Source organism: Typopeltis vanoorti, chromosome 20 (assembly GCF_054136105.1).
Source record: "Typopeltis vanoorti isolate ZY-2024b chromosome 20, IOZ_Tvanoo_1.0, whole genome shotgun sequence".
NCBI lineage: Eukaryota > Metazoa > Arthropoda > Arachnida > Uropygi > Thelyphonidae > Typopeltis > Typopeltis vanoorti.
Genome location: NC_143568.1, coordinates 13,184,478 through 13,208,011, shown reverse-complemented (window position 1 = coordinate 13,208,011; position 23,534 = coordinate 13,184,478). Strand labels below are relative to the sequence as shown.

The window sequence follows — 23,534 nt, the reverse complement described above, 5'->3', positions numbered from 1 at the left end:
CTGGCTTGTGCTGCTTCTAAGTACAGTGGTATCTCACTAATCCGAACCTCTTTAGTCCGAACCCTCCAGTAATCTGAACTGTGCTTTGAAAGAAAAAAAAAGTTTTCTTTATTACGTATTATTTTGTGTGCTGTTATTTTAACTATTATTATTTATTTCTTATTATTACAATACAGTATAACTACAGTGATACACAAAAAGGGGAAATTCAAAACATGCATAATTTGGTTAAAAATATAAATCTAGATGTTGAAATTTCACAAACAGATATTACGGAATGGATTACAGGTGGAACCCAAAAGTGAATTTGAAATCAATTCAGATGCTGAAATTATAAATATGACGCTACAGAATGAATTAGAAGATGATGATGACGATAAAGAACTCGAAGAAAAAAAAAAAAGTAAAATATCAAGAGGCAGTTGACAGTTTTAATATGCGTATAGAATGGGCTAAGCAGAATGATGCACCATTCCACAAAATTTTATTGCTAATGCAGTTCCAAGAAGATGCATTTGAAAAGTTTAGTTTCAGAAAATCAGTGACTTTTTTACAGATATAAAACACTTTTTGTGTTATTTTGTGCAACTTTTTTTGTGTTGTGTACAAGGAAGTGATATTTTTTACTCCAATTAAGTTATGTACTGAACTATGCAATTTTATTAAATCAGAATCCTCAATAATACAGGTTCATACAAACTAAATTTTTTACTAAAATAAACTTGTGTTACTGAATTATTTTTTAAAGTTTTACATTACAGTATAGCACCTTTTTTTCTATCAGATACTTCATTTATTTACAGAATTAAATTGATGTACCATTAGAATCTCATTATTTTTGTCTTAAATGCTAGTTATTGTTGTCTCTTTGGGGAAAATTCGCTAATCTGAACGAGTACGGTTTTTATTAGTTTGGATTAGCGAGATACCACTGGATAGTGAAAAGAAGGCAGAGGTACTTGCCTCTTTCTGAATTTATTAACAAGATATTCACATTTTTTACTTATTTTTTCTACCTGGAGTAACAGTTATATCATCTGGAGGTGGCACACATAGTAAACACTATCCCATTCACTACTGTTTTGTTATAGCACTTTTATAAATATGCAGTAAAACAGTAATTTCTGGAAGTTTCTCGCTTCAAGTGTTGATACTGAATGTGCTTGGTACGAAATGCACGGATTCATTTATCAAATACATATGGTAGTGTTTGAAATGGTTAAATCTTTCAAATGAAATATTTATTATTATTATTTTTTTAGTCCTTTCAAAGATTGAGCTTTGGAAGTTATTTTCTATGCTTTGTAATTATCACTCAGGAAAAAACATTAAAATTTTTTTTATTTCAAGCATGCTGAGAAAGTTGCAAGTAAAGTTAGTTTCATTTTTGCATCTGAAAATTACTAGTAATTTTAAACATTTTTCAAATTGTTTTCTATTCTTTATTCAGATTTCAGTTGCTCCTTCATATTCCTCCAGAGAGACACGAGTGCTAGAAGAAAGCTAGAGCCAAACATGTATAACTTATAATACTGTATTTAGAAGTTAAAATAAAATCATAAAATAGCATTTTGTGCATCATTTTTAATAGGACAGTTACTGATATTTCTAAGAAATAAAGCAAGCAATTATAATGTAAATATCATATCTGGATATCTCTATGTAGTTTCACATTATTTTCAAGATGTAAAATGTAGTATAATTTACACATATACAACATGTATAGCTATTCCAAAAATAGTGACTAATTGCATTTTTCTATAAAGAACTATATTAAAATTGTTAAATGTTCATTCTTTTAAATATATTGCTATAATAATAAATATTCCAAAAAATAGAATTCTAATTATTGTATAGAGCAGTGATACAAAATATGTTCATAGAATAGCAAACAAGATGTGTATAATACAAAATTTGACCACAATGCACTATTAACATAGCACCATCTTTATAATAAACTATTGAAAAGACACAACCCTATAAACAGTGTTGTTCTAAAGAAATTCACTATACCAAACTATTCCTGTGGTTATCACAATCTTATTATGGTAAGAGCTGTACTCTTCTGCTTTAACATATTTTACTTGACTAGGAGAGAGAGCGAATGTTATTGGATCTCACTGTAAGTGGGCTAATGTAATGTGAAACACAAAATATAATAATTGTACACAACTAGTTTGGGTAATGATGGTTAAATTTTTATTTTTTGAGTACTTCAGTTATAAAAGTGCAGATGATGAAAAAAGCTTGTTTGCTGCACCTCTTGCCAGTTTCAGTTTCTTATAATAAATAATAAGCTTCCTATATCTCACTCCCATCAGTTTTGCAAAGCTATATTGTTAAAACACCTATGTTGTTCAGCAGAAGAAGCACACACTTCTATTCAAAAATCATTAATTGCCTTTCACAAAACCTTTCATGTGAGTTGGGTTTAAAAACTATTTCATTAATGAACCTAACCATATGCACAGCTTTGTAAGCAATAACTAAAACCTTCTAGTGGATCAATAATTTAATTCTCTCTCTATCCCATGTATTCTTGGATCTTCAGAAAGGATGTCAAAAATCCTAACATCTGTTTGCAAAAATTAGCATCCTTTATTCACTCTTGTAAAAATCACTCTGGCAAGATTTTGAGAGACTGGAAGACAACCAACATCAGAATTTCTGAACATAAGGACTGATTTGCCACTATGCTCAGGTCTAACAGCCTCTGTTATTGATCACAGTAATGAAATCCATTGTCGATACTTTTGCAAAATTAGGCTCAAAGATGCTTTCTTGAATCTGCCTTAAAAGTATCACAGTCTCAATAAAATTTGGATGTGAAGACCATCTTTCATCCTTTACACCTTCCATGCTCACTGGGTGGCTAATTTTAGGACTTTAGGCCATACTTTCTAGTTTCACTTACTTGTGCAGCATTCCTTCTCTGAAAATGCTAATATGAATTTGGCAATATACATGTATAGTATATATCATATATGTAAATCTCCATTCAAACAATGGCAATGTAAATCATATTTATTATATCTGTAGATTTTTGGAATATAGTGCAGGCCTGTGTAGACTGGTGAAATGGTGCTTGTATCCCTAATTATAGGCCATCCAAAGAAAGACCATTCTAAGTTTGATTTGTCACTGAATTTAGAAACTTTTTCTGTGCTTTTTTCAACTAGTTCTCAAGTCAGTCAACTTCTGGTATGAGCAAATGGGTTTTTCATCCTGTAAAATTTAAGAAAATTGACTGTAGAATCCATACTATTGTAGACAACAATGTAATGTTAGGGACCATAAGATGGTAGCAGTTCTGCTATATATAAAATAATTCTGATTAAAAAAACAGAACCTGTTGCATATTTTCTGATGAAAAAAATAACTTTGTGACCCTAGAAATGGACATTTTTAAAATTGGTGTTACAAACAGATAAATTCAAGCTAACATGGTATGCTATTCAAATGCAAACTCCATTTAACGTTTCACATTTCTTTGTGACCCTAGAAATGGACATTTTTAAAATTGGTGTTACAAACAGATAAATTCAAGCTAACATGGTATGCTATTCAAATGCAAACTCCATTTAACGTTTCACATTTCATGTGAAATGTTCCCTCAAGAGGTGTTCAGTTCAGGTACATTTCAGCTGTGATAGCTACATGATAATTTTACGTTGTTAATCTCCTATCAACAATTTCCCTCCAAATTAGACTTTTACTTTTGAATACTCCGATATTGTATAACATTGCATGCTTCTAAGGCACTTCTGACTGAATCAATCCACCTAGACCTTGGCATTAGACATCTGTTTTGCTAACCCCTCCTTATCCATTCTATATAAGTGGCCAATACCAATTTAGATTAGCTCTGCTCATATTCTTGAATACTAATATGATTCTGCTATCTGTTCACTCTCTATTATTTGATCAAGTGCTTTATTTTTAACCTAACTCTCAGATCCATACCTTAAAACTGGTTTGAACATTTATACCAATAATTTAGTGTTGACTAATTTCTGTCTTATTCCATATAAATTTATTCAACTGGCTTCTACCATACCAGCTTTCCTGGGCCTAAATAGCTGAAATATTTTACTAGTTCTACACATTCTCCATTGAGAATAAAACTGAAGTTTTCTATATTTCCTGTCTGATTTCATAATTCTGGTCTTTTTGTTGTTGATTTTCATAGCAGGCTTGTTACAACTGTTATGCAATTTAGAGAATCCTGGAGACTTCCACTGGATGTTTCTAGTAGCACATAAAGCAAAGAGCTAAGTTTGATATCTTTGATTCTAATATAAAGTTTAATTTCACTTTCTTTTATAATATGATTCATATAGATGATGTGAGTGGAGATAATGTCTTACCCCTGATTTTACATCAAACCATTCTATTTCATTCAATTCTAACTGCTGACTTATAACTTAAATATAGATTATATATTCCCTATATAATTGTGTTTTTAAAACCTTTTCTCTGGTCACCTTGTCCTATGCCTTTTCCAGATCTACAAAACAGATCCTTATCATATTCCTGCGATTTCTCACCTGTTTGTGAAGTGAAAAATCTGATTTTGATTTTTTTTGGCCTGAATTCAGCTTGTTCTTTTCAAGTATAATTGCATAAATCTTACCTGGATCACAGTGAGAAATTCCTCTGTAATTCTCACATTCAGCTTTATTCCCCTTTATTATAGATGGGAACTATGAGAGCTCTACTGCAATTATCTGGAATCTGATCTTCTGACCAGACTCTCTGAATTATACAGTGACACTGCAAGACTTTTATACCTAATTATTTAAGCATTTCTGGTCAAATAACATCCATTACAGCTGTCTTTCTACATTGTTTTTGATGCCTTTCTACCTCAAGAAATGATATGCACCCCTATTTTTGCATTCATCTGAAAAATTTTCTACTACTATTGTGAAGTGAAAAATCTGGTCTTGACCCTTTGTTTAGCCTGAACTCAGATTGTTGTTCTCAGCCTCTTTTCAAGTATACTTGCAGCATAAATCGTACCAAATGGTCATGTGATAATAGTTTGTAATATGTTTGAAAATGGTGTAATATCTTGCAAAAGAACTCGCAGGAAAACAGAACAAATCAGTTTGCTGTAGTGAATTTCCTTTAAAATAGTGTAAATGTTAAGTTAAAGATTAAATTGAGGTAACTGTATATCCTTTTCAGTAGCTTGGCAACAAACTTATTTCAATTACTAAAAACAGAACTATAGCTGGGATATTAAAATTATATTCAGTTATAATATAATTTTTAAATAACAGCTTCACATATGTAAAGGAGAAAACTAAATATAATTTATTACTTATATATTTCACTGAATATGTCATGAGCTTCTTTCAGGGAGAAGGCAGAAAAACTAGTAACAACATTTAAATTCTGAACACATGAAAATTATACAGCATGTGTATAACATATGTTTTGGTTGTAGCTGTACAGTAGAAGGAAACACTATTAGAGTTCAGAGGTGTGGGAATAATGTATAATTAATTTTAAAAAAATTATAAACAATTAGCAGCAATCCCATTCCAAAACTTAGAGATAGGCACATGGTTATGCACATGGCATTTTTTTTTAAAGTTCACTTAATGTCCATCATAATAATATTGAGCATAAAATATTGATTGTATATAAAACTTGCATACAAAAATATATAAAAACATTTTGTAATAATATATTGCTCTCAAAAACCAAATATGGAATTATCTTCTGAAGGGGCAAGTGGAAGACATCTTACAAAGTTGAAGTTATTCTCTTTTTCTGGTATAACCTGAAAATAGAACAAAATTATTTAAAACTGTATACATTCAAAAGATTAGTCACTGGTTTCTTTGTATGTGACAGTTGGGAGATAATTACATTTAGCATTAAACATGTTTAATTATGAAATAAATCTTATGCTGATGATTTATTTATATAAAGTACATGACTGATTACACTGAGATTCTCTGTAATCACTGTCAAAAGGAGAATGACTTTCTCCTTTTGACAGTGATGGGTGATTTTTTTTTTAATGTATTTTGAGGGGAAAAAATCAGTTTATGTCTATCATATCCCCTCCCCCTCTATCCACTAGATGGTACACTGCATTTCCTCAACCTTTCTTCATTGTTCCAAAGAAACCATCAGCCAATCACTCTCTGGACCCTTTCCTAATATCTCCTTATCCCTTGGAAACTAGGTGACCAAATCTCTGCACAGTGATCTATATGCAGACTGATCAAAGCACAATGGAATCATAATCTCCTTACTTCTACATATCAGTGTCCTCCACATCACTGTCATAATCAGTTGTACTGTTGTCTTAGCAATGTGTTTACCTAAACTCAGGTCCTTATCCTTCACCACCTACTCAAAAATATCCCCATCAGTAGTATACCCTGCATCTTATCTTTGCTTCTTTTTATTTTTTAAGAAAACATTGTAGTGCCAGAAACAATTGAATAATATGAATTAACTATATTTTTTTCTGCATTTAATTTTTGTGTGTTTTCTCACCCCACTTTTAACTTAAAATACATCCCCCCATGCCATCAAAGCAAAAGTCAGACTGCTTTTTTTTTTGCATACTGATAACTGACAATCTACATAACCACAGTAATTAATTTTAATGAAATGAAAGTACAGATATTTCATACTGAAAATAACAGTGCATAGAAAAAAGAAAATCAAAGAAATGGGAATACAAGGTACATACAGCAGTCAGCAGTTTACCATTAAAAACTATTTTTGATGGTTACATAAAATAGACTCTCTCAAACTTTTGGTAGAGAGAGAGACACTCGTTCAGATTCGGCCGATGTAAAAGGGCTTCGCAACTTTCTTTGAAAAGGCATTCATATTTAAACCTGCTTCATCCCACTGGATACTGCTTAGCATCAGTACTATGTTGTGCCAGACCATACTTTTGAGGTTTCATGTATGTGATATACATGAAACCTCAAAAGTCTTGTAGTCATGTCACAGGTACCTTTAAAGATTTGACTATCTACATATTTTAAGGATCCTCTGGATTAGAAACTAGAAGTTGTGGAAAGGTTTCCCACTAAGCTGAGCAGTATATTACACACAAAAAAAGCTGTTTTATTTTATACGGTAAAGATTTTGACTGAGTCATTTATGTTGGTGGCACCTTAATTTCACAAATGAAATACAATCATGTTAGAGATAGCTCCATTTGTTTTAAGTATTTGAGCTCAGCAACATATTTAAAATAAATAAATAAATGAATGAATGAATACAAAGTATGCTATATTTCATAAGCATCAAAATAATTTCCTTCTTTCTTTTCTCCCATGACTGGCTTCATGTATTTTGCAATTATATGAAGAGACTGATGGAAGCATTGGATGATAATGCAACATCGATAAGTGGTTACTATTTTACATATTCAAAGCACAACTTAAAGACAACATTGCTCGATAATGGCACTTGCAAGGCAGAATCATGTGGGTATATGTTTCTGCTTCTAAAATCACATTAAATAAAATACTTAGCAGAGTTTTATAGGTAGTTTTTGGTACTGAGACTACATTGTAATATAATTTATTAAAAATAAACAAATTAAAACCCAACAAGTTTCATGTGTCGTAAGACTTATTAGAGGTAATCGTACATAAGTTTTACACAACAAAGGTTTTAATTTTATTTTAAATAAACTTTATATTACAATGTGGTCTCAATACTGAAAACTACCTACAGAACTGCTTAACCACAGAAACCTATGTGTACAGCTTAGCACAGTTATTTATATCAACCATAAAATTATAGGAATTCATGGCATTTGACCAGGACTATGATCAGTTCTTTGTGGTATTCCAAAGGCCTTGCTTTCAGATACCGCTTAGGAATGAGCAGAGTAGATATTGTTTTTGTGGAAGGGCCTTTCTTAATGAGTTTGCTTCAAGAGTTAAATCCCAGCTAGGATGCACCAAATGCTACTGCTTTTATTATTAATGGAAAAGCCAAGCAAAACTATTTCTCGTGCCTCCATCTATCTCTGGGAATAGTTTCACCAATACAGATACTCTCTACCTCCTACTAACACTACCTTCCAAATTTTATCATTCTCATTCAGCTAATGAATAGCTTCTCCATAATGGAGGAGGTATAGAGGAATTCTATATATCTCAGTAGTTTTCCCATAATGATATTAAAATTTTGAATTGCAAGAATTATGTTAAGCTATCTTCATGTCTAATTTCATTCTCAAGTTATAGTTACTACCATATAGTTGCAAAGCCCTCTTAGCTTTTCGATGGTTTATATCGTTTAAAAAATTTTCAATGTGTTAATCATGAAGAAAGAGGCCGAGAGAGAGAGAGAAGAGTGGTGGACCCACTTGTTAAATGCCATAAGACTGATCTAGAAATGAAAAGGAAGTTTAGGTGCACAAAGGATGATGCTTATATAAAAGAGCATGTAAAAAGGATCTACATCCTTAAAGTTTGCTGAAACATTTTTAGATGGTTTAATCAGTTTAAAAATATGCTGGTTTTTAAGACAAAAGTGATTGCCAAGGTCACTAGTGAGCATGCTGAAATGTATTAAAAGATATTAGTGAACATAGATGTATGCACAACAGGTTGATGAAACAGACATGTTTTGGGGAAAAATGCCAGGATACAGATATATTTCAAAACATTAAGTCCAAGGAGTCATCGCTGAAGGTTCACATTAACTACTGTTTATACGATGCCTATCATACCTTTCTTTAAATTCATTAGCTGACAGTGCATTCATCTACCACTGCCAACCCATTCTATTTGTTTACAATTCTCCAAGCAAAAAGAATTAGTTTTACTTTTACTCAGCTTCCAAGGATAACACTTTGGTCTTTCACTTCCTGTCACATACTGCAAAATTTCTCCATCTGTCATGTAAAACTTCTTAAGTAACTTATGTTTCTATTGCATCCTCTCTTTTCTATTCACTAGCCAAAACTTATAAACCATTTTTAATCAAGAAGTTGAGCGATCAACTTCTTGATTAAATTAAATTGAAATCAAGGGATCACTTGAATGCTCAAGAAGTTGAGCATTCAAGTGATCCCTTCTGCTATTTTGTCTAATTTGTTTGCAGTATGATCTCTGATCTTCAACTCCCTGTTCACCTTTGCCCTATACAGGGCTTCAGAAATACCACTTAAATCTACTGGTCACAGAAAATTTTACTTGCTGTAGTATGAATTTTGATTAAAGGTGTAGGTGCATTTTGTATAACGAAACAAAATGGTCTATTCATCAAAATACACTACGACTGAGTTTTGGAGAGGAAATGAATGTCTTATGATTTTGATCTATGCATCTCATATAATGAGTTTTTCCTCATGTAAAATATCTGTAGAAACATCTGGAAGAGACTCATTACTGAAGTCAATTTCCTTAACTAATTTTTGTTTAACAAAGTCAGCAATAACTGTGTATATCATGTCATTTTGATACTGTTCTAGTTATTGAACCGATGAAGCTTTTGAAGATAAATGTTTTATTGAATTTAGCTTTTATAATAGGCTGTATTAAAGAGGCTCTTCAAGTGTTTAAATAGTTTATAGTTACTTTCCAAAGAAAGATGAATTCTAAAGTGTGTTACCCAGGTGATTTCTGAAAGTCTGCATTACAGTATTTTTTTTATGAAAATTGAACGTTTCATGAAGCCTAAATGACTACTTTTAAAGGCATCAAAAATCTTGTAGTAATTAAGAATTACTTTTGGCAATCCCAGGATATTTTTATACAACCTAGCTTTTGTAGCACACTGCCACTCAAATTCTTTGAGCCATTTGTATTAGAAAGCATGCATGAATTGTTTTTAGTTTATGATATAACTATTTCTCCAATGTTTTTAATACTTTCTGGTTCCTTACTTCTGCACTATTTCACAAAACTAAAAAAAAATTGTAGTTTGCATTAACTTTCATTTGTTTCTTATAATAAAGGTGAATTTATATAAATTATCTATAGAAATAATTCAATAGCAAAGACAATGAAGTGCTAGTATTTCAATACTAGCAACAGTCAGAGTAACATGATCCTGTTTCTAACTCATCTTTGCAAGACAATTGTCTTTTAAATAACACTTAAAAAGCCTTTTCATCATGTAAAAATGTTCACATATATAATTACTTCAAGCTAATTATGTATCTCTGAATTTTTTTTAAGAATGGCGACGACCTGAAAGTTATGAAAAATAAAATTTTGTTTTAGAATATTTGACTATTTCAAAATTAATCTGCTGATGCAGGGTGAGAGATAAATAATATGGCTTGTTGTCATAGGATGGAATTACTTCATGTTTCGGAAACAGCAGTGAGGCATATCTTTAAGTGTATATTCGTGCAAGCTAACTTTTTTGCAGGGATAAACAGTATGAAGGCATTAAATATTAAATTAATTACATAATATACTATCTCATGGTAGAAATAAAACTTCTTTATTACATTCACTGGTGGCAGCCACGTTCAAATAACTTAATGTGAAGAAAATCGCCTGTGTAGCTCAGTAGAAGTGCCGTTTGCACTCTACGGTGCTCGACTGCACGATGAGACACTTTGGTTCGAATCTAGTCGCCAACTAGAGGAACATTTTCTAAGCCTGCCAGCAAAGGTTGGTCAATTGGTAGAGCCTCTGCTATTAATGGCTCATGCAAAAAAAAGCAAGTTTGAGTGTGGTTAATGGTTGAAAGGGGTTCAATTATTCAATGCTGTTGGCACACTCTCCCTCGATGAATCTTTGGACTCCCTGTCCAAAGATTCATTACTGTCACATAATATTATTATGTGACACCTCCAGGGAGTGGAGGTGTCACATAATAATATTAAACAGATGAGGCTGAAAATTCACTTGCCACATGTCTCTGATAACTTGTCTGTGGCAAGTGGATTACTGGAGCCCTGACCCCCAAATCTCTGGACTGTCTCATCCATTTCTTATAGTACACTTCCCATTGCAGCTTGTTAGCACCTCAGCCCAAAATGGATGCATAACTTTGCACTTTGTCCCACTGAATGCCAACCATTATTCTTTGCCCACACAATCTTTTTTTAAATCTTAGGTAAACAAAGCTATTTTATAATATATGCAGAGATAATATATAAAAAATCCTTTATGGAAAAATTTTACTGAAAGAGCAGAACTTTTTAAACTTTTGTATAGCAAGACAACTAAAAGACAATTGTTTCTGAGTGAATACTGATATCTGAATGGAATCTTATAAACACTTGAGCTAATTCTACACATACTGGCCTGAATTAGAAACTTTATGCATATATAAATGTCACTTATGCAGCATACATGCAAAATACTTGGTCAAGAGCATCACCATATGTTCCAGGCAACTCATGAGTAGTTATGATCACAATTGGAAAAACAAAGGATATTTCAGAGTTCAATAAAGGGCTTATTGTGGATGCCCATCTGGCTGGAACCATGATTTTGAAAACAGCAACACTGACTGGTTTCACAAAAGATGAAATATCCAGGCTGTTTAATCAGTGGAAAAATAATCCACATTGCTCATTTAAGAGGCCGTAACTGTGATCCTAAGACATTCTGCTTATAGATATCAGGAACGAGATCACTGTCATCTGAGAAAGCTTGTATGGACAAACAGAACTTTCTGTATGCAGCAATTGACTAAGCTTTTAATGAAGACTGTTCCCAACCCATGTCTCACTGAACTATGCATAAGGAATTCAAGAAGATTGGTATTGGCAGTCACATGCCTACATGGAAATCACTGTATTAAATAAAAAATTTTAATTCAGTGGCTAGTATGTCTAATCTCCCCCCCCCCCCCAATATAACAAACCAAATAGTGCCTTACTACACTCCAAGGAAATGCTTATGCACTATTATAACTACTTCAAAACTCTTTTATATAAATCCCTAAACAGAAAAACCAGCATGACAACCAGGCGCACTACTGATGGGAAGCCTATGTCTAAAATTAAACTACATTTTTTAACAAAGATGACATGTTCATGTCATCTTTGTTAAAAACTAAAAGCAGCAGGTAAAGAACATAGATTAGATAAAAAAAAAGTTAGCTTCAGAAGGCATTTCTTCAACTATTCTATAAAACCTTATAGCAAGATCTAGCTCTCACTATAAAAGTTCTTGTTCAATGTAATAAATAGCTTAAAACTTTACCTCAGGATATGCATCATGAATTAAAATTATCATTATTAATTAAGAGTATTTTGTATATAAAGAAAAACTAACTTGAACATCTTGTAGATACTTTTTTGACCTTCTATTACCTATAAGAGAGGGTAAAAAAAAGTGCTGTTACATGTAATAGAGACTTAAAAGGACATCATAGATAATGTCCTCAGTCCAAAGTTGATTTAATTTTCTGATTCATGGGTAGTTTTTGTGTGATGACACTGAGTAAGAACATGGAGTACCTGAGAGTAACAAGAACTCACCTATAAATATTAACAGGCAAGGCTAAGTAACTTACCTAGTTTTCATTTCAGTTGAGATTGCTTCTAAAGTCTTATTTTTGGTTTCTGGCACAAAGAAGAATACAAACAGAAATGCTCCAAGGCATATAAATGCATACATAATAAATGTCTCTCCTATTCCCAGAGCATCTGCAAAAAAAAAAAATAATAATAATAATAAATCAGTATATATATATATGCGTTATAAACAAATCAGATTTAAGGAATGCTATTGGAATATTCAAAATATTCCATCTCAAATAAAAGAAATGTGAACTTCTATGTTTATATTCAGACACATATTCCAACACTGCTAACAAACCAAATGTAAAGTATCTAATTAAACAAATGAGATGGTTATTTAGAGATAATGTGGGGCAACTCAGAATGCTTATTTTGTTTAACTGCATTATTCATTAGCCAGTTTATAGGTTATAGCAGTACACAAGGGGTTAATAAATAGTCATAAAAGGATAAATTAATAAATAATATGTATGTACAAACAAATCAAGCAATGCAGTATCTGCATATAAATAGAATTTATCATCAAATGTGTTTGCATATATATATAAATTCTTTGTAAAAAGTTAACAATGCCATGCAGTTTGTCTGAGTTTGATAATACCTATCATATGGCTTGGCCAGATATGTAAAAATTTCATTCCTTGCTTGTGTGAAATGTTGACACCTCACCAAAACATGACAAATGGTAAGATGTGTATTGCATTTTTCACACATAGGTAAGTTATCAGCCCTCAGTAAATAAGAATGTGTAAGATGAGTGTGACCTAGCAAAAACAACTTCCTCTCTTCTGTTTTTATGATGACCAGACTGTCATCTCTTAATAGAGTTTTTTTTTAAAGAAAGTCAATTTCCTGATATGCACCCACAAGGGATGTTCAGGTTACTATGACAGCACCATGATTACATTTACATTATCATTGATCTCCTAGCAACAATTTCCTGCCAAATTAGTCTATTACTTGTAAGCACTCCAATATTGTCATATCTAACATTTTGTGCTTCTAAGGCACTTCTGACTGAATCAGTCTTTCTCTGGGTTTCTTTCCTGCCATCTTGGCATCAAACATCAGTTTTGCTAACCTTTCTTCATCCATGGCCATACTACCTTAGATTAGCTCTGCTGACACATTTTTGAATGCTAATAATGTCAAATTCCTTTCTAATATTTTAATTTTTAATATGATTCTGCTATTGATGCCAGCGGTTCACTCCCCTAATTTTTCCTCAGAACTCTCATATCTGTTGTTTCTTGTCTTTGATCAAGTTCTTTATTTCTAACCTAACTCTCAGATGCATAACTTAAAACTAGTTTGAACACTGTCTTGTATACTGCTATTTGGGTGTTTTGGCTAATTTCTTCTTTCCATATAAATTTATTCAGCTCTCTACCCACCATACCAGTTTCCATATTTAACCTGCCATCTTCACTAAAAACTGCCTAAATAACTGAAATATTTTACTTGTTCTATAGGTTCTCAATTCAGAATACAGCTGAAGTTTTCTATGCTCCTGCCTATTTTCATAGTTTTAGTCTTTTTATTGCTAAGTTTCATGCCAAATTTGTTACAGCTGTTCTTCAATTTAGTTAGAGAATCCTGGAGACTTGCACTAGATGTGTTTAGGAGTATGTATGTAAAAATAATCATATTAAAAATTCTGAATATTTTTACGTATTAATTATGCTTGTTAGTTTTTGTTTTCATACACGCAGTGTCTGCACTTGTGATGTGCTCATTATGAAAATGTTATATTAGAAGTAACATGTAAAGAAGTAAAAATATTGAAGTACTTACTAAACTGATTATTTGTGTTACTTATAAGAAAGTTTGTTGTATTTTAAAATGTTGAATTTTGTGTTTGTGAAAGACTTTCTTTTAGCGCTGATGGATACAGCGAGTCAGCCATTTTATTGCAGTGCGTAGTTTCTGACTTTTGTGAAGTGCGCATGCTCCCGGAGAGAACTTGATGTGTGATTGACAGCTGACAAGGAAAGCGTTGCGTATCCAAGTTACAGTTGTAAGCAAGAGAGCGTTCGGAAGTTTTTTAGAACACTGGCCGAGGAATATTCAAGTTGGAAGGAACTTGATTTTTTGTGTGCGGCAGTCAAAAGAATTTTCATAATGTATTCCGAAAAGGGAATAGTGAAAATAATAGGTTTCAAGCAGGAATAAGTAAAGAATAAAAAGGAAATCTTGAAACTGTAAGTTTTTATAAATTGGCCGGTAAATATTCAAGTTAGAAGGAACTTGATATTTTTTTGTGTGTGGCAGTCGGAAGATATTTTATAGCGTATTCCGAAGAGGGAATAGTGAAAAAAATAGGTTTCAAGGAGGAATAAGTAATGAATAAAAGGAAATCTTGAAACTGTAAGTTTTTATGGTGAAAAAAGTTAAGACTGTCAATTTAGTATTGTGAATGAAAGGAGAACTTGTTGCTTACATTCTAAAGTGAATGTTTTTCTTAGAAAAAATATTGATAAGGAAGTTTTATAAGAATTAAGAATGCCTGAAAGTTTAGAAAATATATTGATTAAGAAGATTTTTAAGTATTAAAGGTGCCTGATCTGATGAATATTACTACTAAAAGGAAAACAGGATATAGTCAAGAAGACTTTGTGTGTGTTATATTGATTGATGAAAAGGATCCTGATAATGAAGTACAGAGCCTTGTAACTTCTGGAAAAGAGCCTTAACAGAAAGAGAAAAAGACTATGAACATTTTTTTGTGATTGTGAAAGAAAAAGTGTTTAGTCTTAAGAGTAAGTTTATATTTTTAAATAAGGCCTTGGATCCATATAATCTGTAATTATAGTTATGTATTATTACTAGAAGTGTATATATATTGTTTTAGTTTTATTAAATGTGTTTATTTTGTACTTGGTATTGAGTCAATGATTAGTTGGATTCTGAAAGAGTGAGTTAAAGTCATTGCACCAATTGGAGTGAACTCTTTGTGCAAATATAATAACATATAGGGACACTCGGAGTCAAAAATAAAAATAACTGTTAGTAAAAGAAATTTATATAATAAATCACCCCATAAGTATATAGTATAATTATTAACAAAGGCACAGCCGGTAGACTAAATAGTTAATATACTATATATATATATATATATATAAAAAAAAGAGGGAACATAAAATATATATAAAAATACATATATAAAGAACAATGGCGCAGCCGACAGGATAATTGATTATGATAACTGACAATGGCGCAGTCGACAGGATTGGTTATGACAAAACTATTTTAGAATCCAAAAGGCAAATCTTGACTCAAAAAAAAAAAAAAAAAAAAATGGCTACAGAAAATAGTAATATTAGTAGTAAAGTTCCTTCAGTTAATGATGAAGAATTTTTTAGGTTAATAAATCCAACCTTAGTAATACCTTCTTTCTCAGGTGATAGTGAAAGCATAGAAACATTTTTTAGGTATGCAGAAAAAATTAAAGATTTAGGGAATTGGTCAGATTTTCACTTGTTAATTATACTTCGTAATAAATTGTTGGGAAAAGCCAAAACATTTTTGAATACATCTCCTTTACTACAAGATACTGACAATTATGCAACCTTTAAAAGTTTGCTAATATCAGAATTTTCAAATGTAAGAGAATTAGGGCCTAACATTTGGAAGATTCAACAGTGTATCCAAGGTAATAAGGAATCTGTTTCTGAATATTATCATAGATTGTGGACCATTGCTCATGGATTCAATATTTCATCTGAAGAGAAATCCTCTTTAGAATGGTTGCTCTTTAATCAATTTAGGCTTGGCCTTAAGGATAATTTAAAAGAAACAGCGTATAAAAAAAAGTTAGAAATCTTGAACAATGTTTTGAGCTTGTTAAAGAAAAGGAAGAAAGATTTAGAGATATTTTTACATTCCTCAAGCAATAAGCAAGTAAATTCTTTTCAGTATAATCAAACTCATTCTCCTAGCATTGTGGGTACAGATAAAATGAGAGAAGAAAAGCTTCAAAAAAGTAAAGTTGCAAATAAAAGGAAAAAGTCTAAGGAAACTTCTGTGAATTTTACTAAGGATATTCCAGAATCTGATTCCAGGGTAAAATTACATGATTTGGAAAAATATGAGGAACTGAAGACATTTCTGAGTGAAGAGATAGAAAGACAACAGAGACCCATAATACAAGGACAAGAACTTCTGTTTAAGATGATGTCGGATTTAACAATATCCAAAAATCTTACAGATAATCAATCTTTTTCTTGTAAATCTGATGACATTAACAGAAATAAAGCATCTCATAGAAGATACATTCCAAAATGTTTTAGATGCAACAAACAGGGTCATTTTGCTAAAGATTGTTATGTTAGAGATAGATCTTGTTTTCAAAATAAGAAATCAGAGAATAAAAGTAAATCTGGAATTAGTTATTATTCCAATATCATACTGGCAAGGACAGAAATGTCAAACTATTCACTAAACATGGGTAAAGCCAAAGACAGCTCTAACCATAAAAGAAAGTTTGATATAGCATTAGCTCCTTATGCTAATGAAAGTAATCCTTTGACAGTTTTACAAGGATTTATTGAAGATGTACCTTGTGATATCTTACTTGACACAGGTGCACATATTTCACTCATTTCTTATAGCGTATTTAACAAAATTAAATCTCTAATTCCAAGTGATATTTCAGTTTTAAGCAATCCAATTAAGTTAAAAGGAATATTTGAATCTGAAATTTCAGCTTATAAGCAAATCAATGTCTTTATTTCAATTCCTTGCTTTCCATTAAAAGTTTCTCATTCATTAATTGTTCTTCCAGAATCTTCAAATCCAATTGTACAAATAATATTTGGAATTGATTTTCTGAAACGTCACGGGTTTGTGTGTAATTTTATTGATAATACAGTATCATTATGTGGAATAGAATGTTGTTTGGACAGAAAATCAGGTGACAGTGGAAAATTAGAGCAGTCTCCTGAAGTTTTTCTAGATACTAGTGATAATGATCAAGTATTTAATATTGAAACTCTAAAGAATAAGGATCCTAGTTTACAAATTTGGGAAAAGGATAAGATTGTCCAAGCTCAGAAGGATGATCTCATACTAAAAACTATTTATGAAGCAGTATTGAAAGGTGAGACTCAGCTAGATACATTTTTGAATCTGGAAAACTTGTATTTAGATAAAGATGGGTTACTCTTGTCTAGAAAAATGGAAGATGGAAAATTGAAGGTGAAAATATTGGCACCAACTGAAATGATTTCTTGGATTATGTATACTTTCCATGATTCTGACTTAGCAGGACACCAAGGGTTTTCTAGAACTTTGGAAAGAATAAAGGATCGTTACATCTGGAAAGGTATGAAGAGTGATATATTCACGTATGTCAAATCATGCCATAAGTGCCAAATAAGATCCCCTTTTAGAGGAAAAGCTCCTTTACAACCATTTCCAATTCCAACTAGACCATTTCAAGCTGTTGCTATTGATGTAGTAGGTCCACTACCAATTACTAAAAAAGGAAATAGGTATATTCTAGTAATCATAGACATGCTAACTAGATTTCCTGAAGCAGTATCAATGAAAGACCAATCTGCAAAAACTATTGCAAGAAAGTTTTTGAATATGATAGTTTGTAGATATGGAACTCCTCAGACCTTACTTTCAGATCAAGGAGCAAATTTCACATCTGAACTATTATTACAGTTATGTAAATTGCTTAATGTTAAGAAGATTTTTACAACACCTTATCATCCGCAATGTAATGGTATGTGTGAAAGACTAAATAGAAACATAAAGCAAATACTTTCAAAGTTGGCAAACACCAAAATGAATGATTGAGATACACATATTTCTCAAACATTATTTGCATGTAGGTCTGCTTTTCATTCTGCTATCAAGGAAAAACCATCTTTTGCATTATATGGTTTTGATCCAGTTTTTCCTAATGAACTTTTGTGCAATACAATAACATATAGGGACACTCGGAGTCAAAATAAAAATAATTGTTAGTAAAAGAGATTTATATAATAAATCACCTCATAAGTATATAGTATAATTATTAACAAAGGCACAGCCGGTAGACTAAAAAGTTAATATAATATAGAGAGAATAATAATATATACACATAAAGAGGGAAGTATATATAAAAATACATATAGAAATAACAATGGTGCAGCCTACAGATAATTGATTATGATAACTAACAATATATATATATATATATATATAAAAAAAAAGAGGGAATATAAAATATATATAAAAATACATATATAAATAACACGTACATTATCTGCATAAAGCAAAGAGCTAAGCTTAACATGTCCAATTCTAATATCATGCTTGATGCCACTTTCTTTTATAATGTGATGCATATAGATGATGAATAAGAGTGGAGATAATGCGCATCCTTGTCTTACCCCTGATTTTACATTAAACCATCTTCCTGTATTTCTTTCAATTCTAACTACTGACTGATAGCTTAAATAATTGTAGTGTTTTGAAAAGATTTTCTTATAGACCATATATTGTTCTGTATAATTTCTGTTCACCCCATATAACTGTACTGTTTTGAAAAGTTTTTCTCTGAGCACCTTGTCGTATATCTTTTTGAGATCTACAAAAGTTAAATACAGATCCCTGTCATATTTCCACAATTTCTCAACTATTTGTCTTGATCTTGTCAACTTCTATTTGGCCCGAACCTAGCTTGTTATTCTCAAGTTCTCTTCCACAAATCTTTCCTGGAACACTTAGTAGAGAAATTCCTCTGTGATTCTCACATTCACTTCTATTCCCTTTTTTATAGATGGGTACTATGAGAGCTCTACTCCAATCATTGGAAATTCTACCTTTTGAATTATGCAGTATAGCCACTGCAAAACTTTTATACCTCCATACATAAGCATTTCTGCTCAACTTTTTTTACCTCAACTATTGATATGTAGTCCTCTTTGCATTTCTTTTGAAAATTTTCTAGTACGGTTCTGTCACTGCTTGGTTCGTTTAACAGTCTTTCAAAGCAATTACACCTTCATCTAAGATATCTTTATCTTCAGTTTTCATGTCACCTTTTTGATTCCTTTTACATTACTCTTTCCTCCATTTCTAAGCTTCTTCAATAGCCTCCAGAACTTTTTGCCACCTTCCTGATATTTTTTTTTCTATATTCTTACCAGTCTTCCCATGACTTTTGTTTAGCTACCTTTACACACAGCTTAGCTCTCTTACATTTTTCTCTATATTCTTTTAGGGCATGTGCTGATTATTTGGTAGGAACTTTTGGTATGCTTTCTTCTTTTCTAGGATTACTACTTTAACTTTTTGTGTCCACCATGGTGTTCTTATTTTGAATTCTGAATCAATCAATGTCTTCTTCAGAGTTTACCACAGAGTCTCCAAGGTTTTCTTGTTTTTAGTTTGTTTAATTTTGTCTTCAATAATGTTTGTATAGTCGAGTGTACAATTTACTTGTAAAAGCTGCTCAGTTTTAATTCTTTTTAAAACTTTCTTATATACTGTTCTTTTCAATGTGATATCTATTTTTATCCTACTTAATACTAAGTAATGGTCACTTCCAGTTTCAAATGATTCGAAATTGGATGTGAAACTTGAACCAGCCCTATGATATTAATATCAACAATGACGTAGTCAATGAGGCTTTTCTTATTTTTTGTGTCTTCTCTCCATGTGAACTTGTGCACATCTTTATGTAGTAAACATGGTGTTAATAATGACTAGTCCGTGTCCAGAGTGGAAGTCCAGTAAATACTTACCATTATTATTAGCTTTGCCTTTTTCTTCAAATTTTCCCAAAATGTTCTTATATGTCTGTTAGGATTCATTTCCTACTCTGCTGTTTAGGTCTCCAACAAGGACCACTTTTTTCATTTTCTTTATGTCAACTGCCTTTTCTAATGACTAAAAAAATTTCTCCACTTCTTCTTTAGAAGAACCTTCTGTGGGGACCACAGGCACACAGAAGTTTCATTGTTCATATCTCCATTTTGAAGTTTGCCCACATAACTCTACTTGAAACTGTCTTCCAATGAAGTTTATCTTCATGTTTGGTGTTGAATGCTATTACTACTCCTTTCTTTCCTTGATCATTATAGCCTGAAAATAACATCCTATACTTATTATTTAGTAAGATCTCACCTGTTTTTGTCTTCTTTTCTTAGTAATGCCGATTATGTTCACATGGTACTTTTCCAATTCTTCTGCAAGTTTGATTTCATTTCCATTAATAATCCTTATATCGATGGTTCATGTCTTCATTTCTTCTAGATGTTGAGTTGGAGTTTGTTCCAGTAGCTGACTTTCCATTGTATGCCCTGGTTACATGACAATTCCCCGACAGGCATGAAATCTCATCATGTTGTACCATCATATGCATTTGCAGTTTAAGCCAATAAGAGAGTACAATTTGGTGAGCTAAGTTCCAAATTGCTAGCCCATCCTCATTCATTCAGTAGATACCTACTAACAGGGTTAGTAGGTATCTACTGAGATACCTACTAACACCCTGTTAGTAGGTATCTCAGTAGATACTTACTAACAGGGTGCACCATGCAAAGTTGAGAATTGGACATTAGGTCAAAAGCCCTAGTCGGTTCTCCACATTCCTGAAAGGCAATGTGGAGGTCTCCTCCCAGTTATTTGGCTTTGACCCTTAAGCGACCTCAAAGAGAATATCTGTAGAATATATTTTGAGCTCTGTCTACTAGAGATTTGATTACACCATATTTCTGACAAGGACAATGATGTTAGATTCAATAAACCCAAGAATCAAATTTACCCTGAAAGTAGAATATAACAATTGTCTTCCTTTGATGGATATTCTCAGTATACAGAAAACCAACTCATACTGGTAAATACATTGATTTTAAATCACATCATCACCTTTGTCAGAATGGTGTAGACAGAGCTCATATAAAATATGTTCTACAGAAAAATTGTCTATCATCAGAATTACCTCTATCTCTAAGTTATAATACGAAACTATCAAAAAAAAAAAAAATCAATAATTATGACCATCATCTTAACTGGCCTCAGAAGCAGTTACCAGAATTTGTATTCCATATGTTCTAGGACTTTCAGAAAAAATAGCAAGACTACTTCAACAGAATGACTTTCAAGTCTCTTTCCCTCCAGTTCATGAATTGAATACCTTTCTTTATCTCTCCTAAAGAGAAATATCCTCCTATTGCTTATCCTGGAGTTCCCCTGCGCTTGTGGCTTATGTTATTATGGATAAACTGGTCGATCTGCACAAATATTTCACTTAAAGAACCTAGTAAATGTGGTTTAGCACACCATGCATTATTTACAAAACATCAGTGGAACAAACCCAAAGTGCTACGTAAAATCTATTTTCTTCTGGAAACTAAAAAGAAAGCTGTGAAGCACACATTCGCAATTGAAACTTTAACAAACACAATTGCCTTAAAACGTTCTCAATTTTGGCAAGTTATACTGACTAATACTCACTATTCATGTGCTCATTAAATTGTAATTAATTAACTGTTTATATTTAAAAATATTTTATTAACTAATTTATTTTATTGTAATTATTTTGGGGTAATATCATATAATATCATGCCCTTTCGGTTGAATTGATGTTCTTTTTTTTTTTTTGTAATTGTATTGAAAATAGCCAAAAATTCTACAAATAAAGATTTAAATTAACATAAGTGATTTCATTATTAATTAGTTATAATGAATTTACATTTACACATTCTGTGTAATAACATTCATGAAGAATGGGTTTTGGTCTGCTCCAGTGAGTAAGCCCTTAAACTTTAGATCATCAAACAAAAAAAAAACTTTTTTTCAGCAATAATGGATACAATACAAGTATTGTTAATGAAATTCTATATAACTTATCCGAAAGAAACACTGACTATAATATGATTTACATCCATTTTATGCAGCAAAGTGATTATGGAAAATACAAGAGCACCCTTCCTTTGCAAGGGTGCTCTTGCACTGTTATCCCACCTGGAAGTTTTTCAGAATCTACTGCCAGTGTACTGATAAAACATAGAGTTAACCTAATAAGACAACACAATCACACCAGATATCTATGTTAATAGAAAGCTCAAAGAAAGCATGTGAGGCCATCATCATCAAGTCTCCAATCCGAATAAACAAGGTCTCAAAGTTTCAAGAATTTGGTCTTCTACTGAAAAACCTCATCCTACACCACCATTCTGTAAATCTCCAGTCAACCAACACAAACAACTAACAACTAAGGGATGCCATGAGAGGCCAGAGCATCATCTGCAATTATATTATTATTATTATGAATGCACCACCAAGGACACATCTAAGGAGTGCCAATTTAGACAATCCTACTTAAATACCTATCATCTCTCTCTCTCTCTCTCTCTCTCTCTCTCCTTGTAACCTTCTAATGATAGCCCATTCCACACATACACACCATGAGATGGAAACCCAGATCTCATGTGATTCTTAACAACAGCCCTATGCAACTTCCATTGATGATCCCGAACTCTACCTCCACCATCCATAAGCTGCAAAATATCATTTGTCTATACTGCAAGATCCACTTTACCAAATGGTATGTTTCTTCATACTGCCTCTCTTCCACCTATTCCTTAAACTTTGAAGACCACATTCCTTCAGCAGGGCCAGTTTCGAGGGGATGTTTCCACATCTCGAAACCCAGGTGACCATATCTATGCAAAGTAATCCAGTGACTTATGTAAGTGTTATAAAGTGGCAGAATTCCTACAAAGTTAGTGTTTTATTTATTTATTTATTTTTAATAGTGCTGTTATCTGATGTTATCAGTGACTTAACTACCTTAGCAATGTGAATCCTAAACTTTAATTCATAATCAACAATTAACTCCCAAGCTTAATTCACTAGTTTCAATAAATTTCCATTAATAAATACAGGTATCCCTTGCTTAATGCGGTTTGCTTAATACAGTATTTGATTAATGCGGCGAAATTAATTGCGACAATCCCTTTATATATGCAGCAAGAGTTTTAATTAATGCGCCCCTTTAAATTTACCAAAATTCCACCAAATATGACATCACTGCTACAACCCA

The 23,534-nt window shown here is 32.0% G+C and overlaps 2 protein-coding genes across 8 annotated transcripts in view; one reads left to right on the top strand and one right to left on the bottom strand.

Moving 5' to 3' along the window:
• LOC150095244 (SRA stem-loop-interacting RNA-binding protein, mitochondrial-like) overlaps positions 1-1,569 on the top strand; it is a 49,800-nt gene extending 48,231 nt beyond the window's left edge. For both annotated transcript variants that reach the window (XM_090409710.1, XM_090409709.1), the window contains one exon: positions 1,451-1,569. In XM_090409710.1, coding sequence (XP_090265836.1) covers positions 1,451-1,507 — 57 coding nt within the window. In that variant the 3' untranslated portion in view covers positions 1,508-1,569. The remainder of the gene's footprint in view (positions 1-1,450) is intronic.
• The window catches only part of LOC150095243 (solute carrier family 2, facilitated glucose transporter member 10-like), a 208,886-nt gene continuing 186,918 nt past the window's right edge, over positions 1,567-23,534 (bottom strand). For 5 of the 6 annotated variants that reach the window (XM_090409703.1, XM_090409702.1, XM_090409704.1 and 2 more), the window contains 2 exons: positions 12,484-12,616; positions 1,567-5,791 (listed from right to left, as the gene is read on the bottom strand). In XM_090409703.1, the coding sequence (XP_090265829.1) occupies positions 5,755-5,791; positions 12,484-12,616 (170 nt within the window). In that variant the 3' untranslated portion in view covers positions 1,567-5,754. Of the gene's footprint in view, positions 5,792-12,242; positions 12,281-12,483; positions 12,617-23,534 lie in introns of all 6 variants that reach the window. The other variant, XM_090409705.1, reaches the window with a different exon arrangement.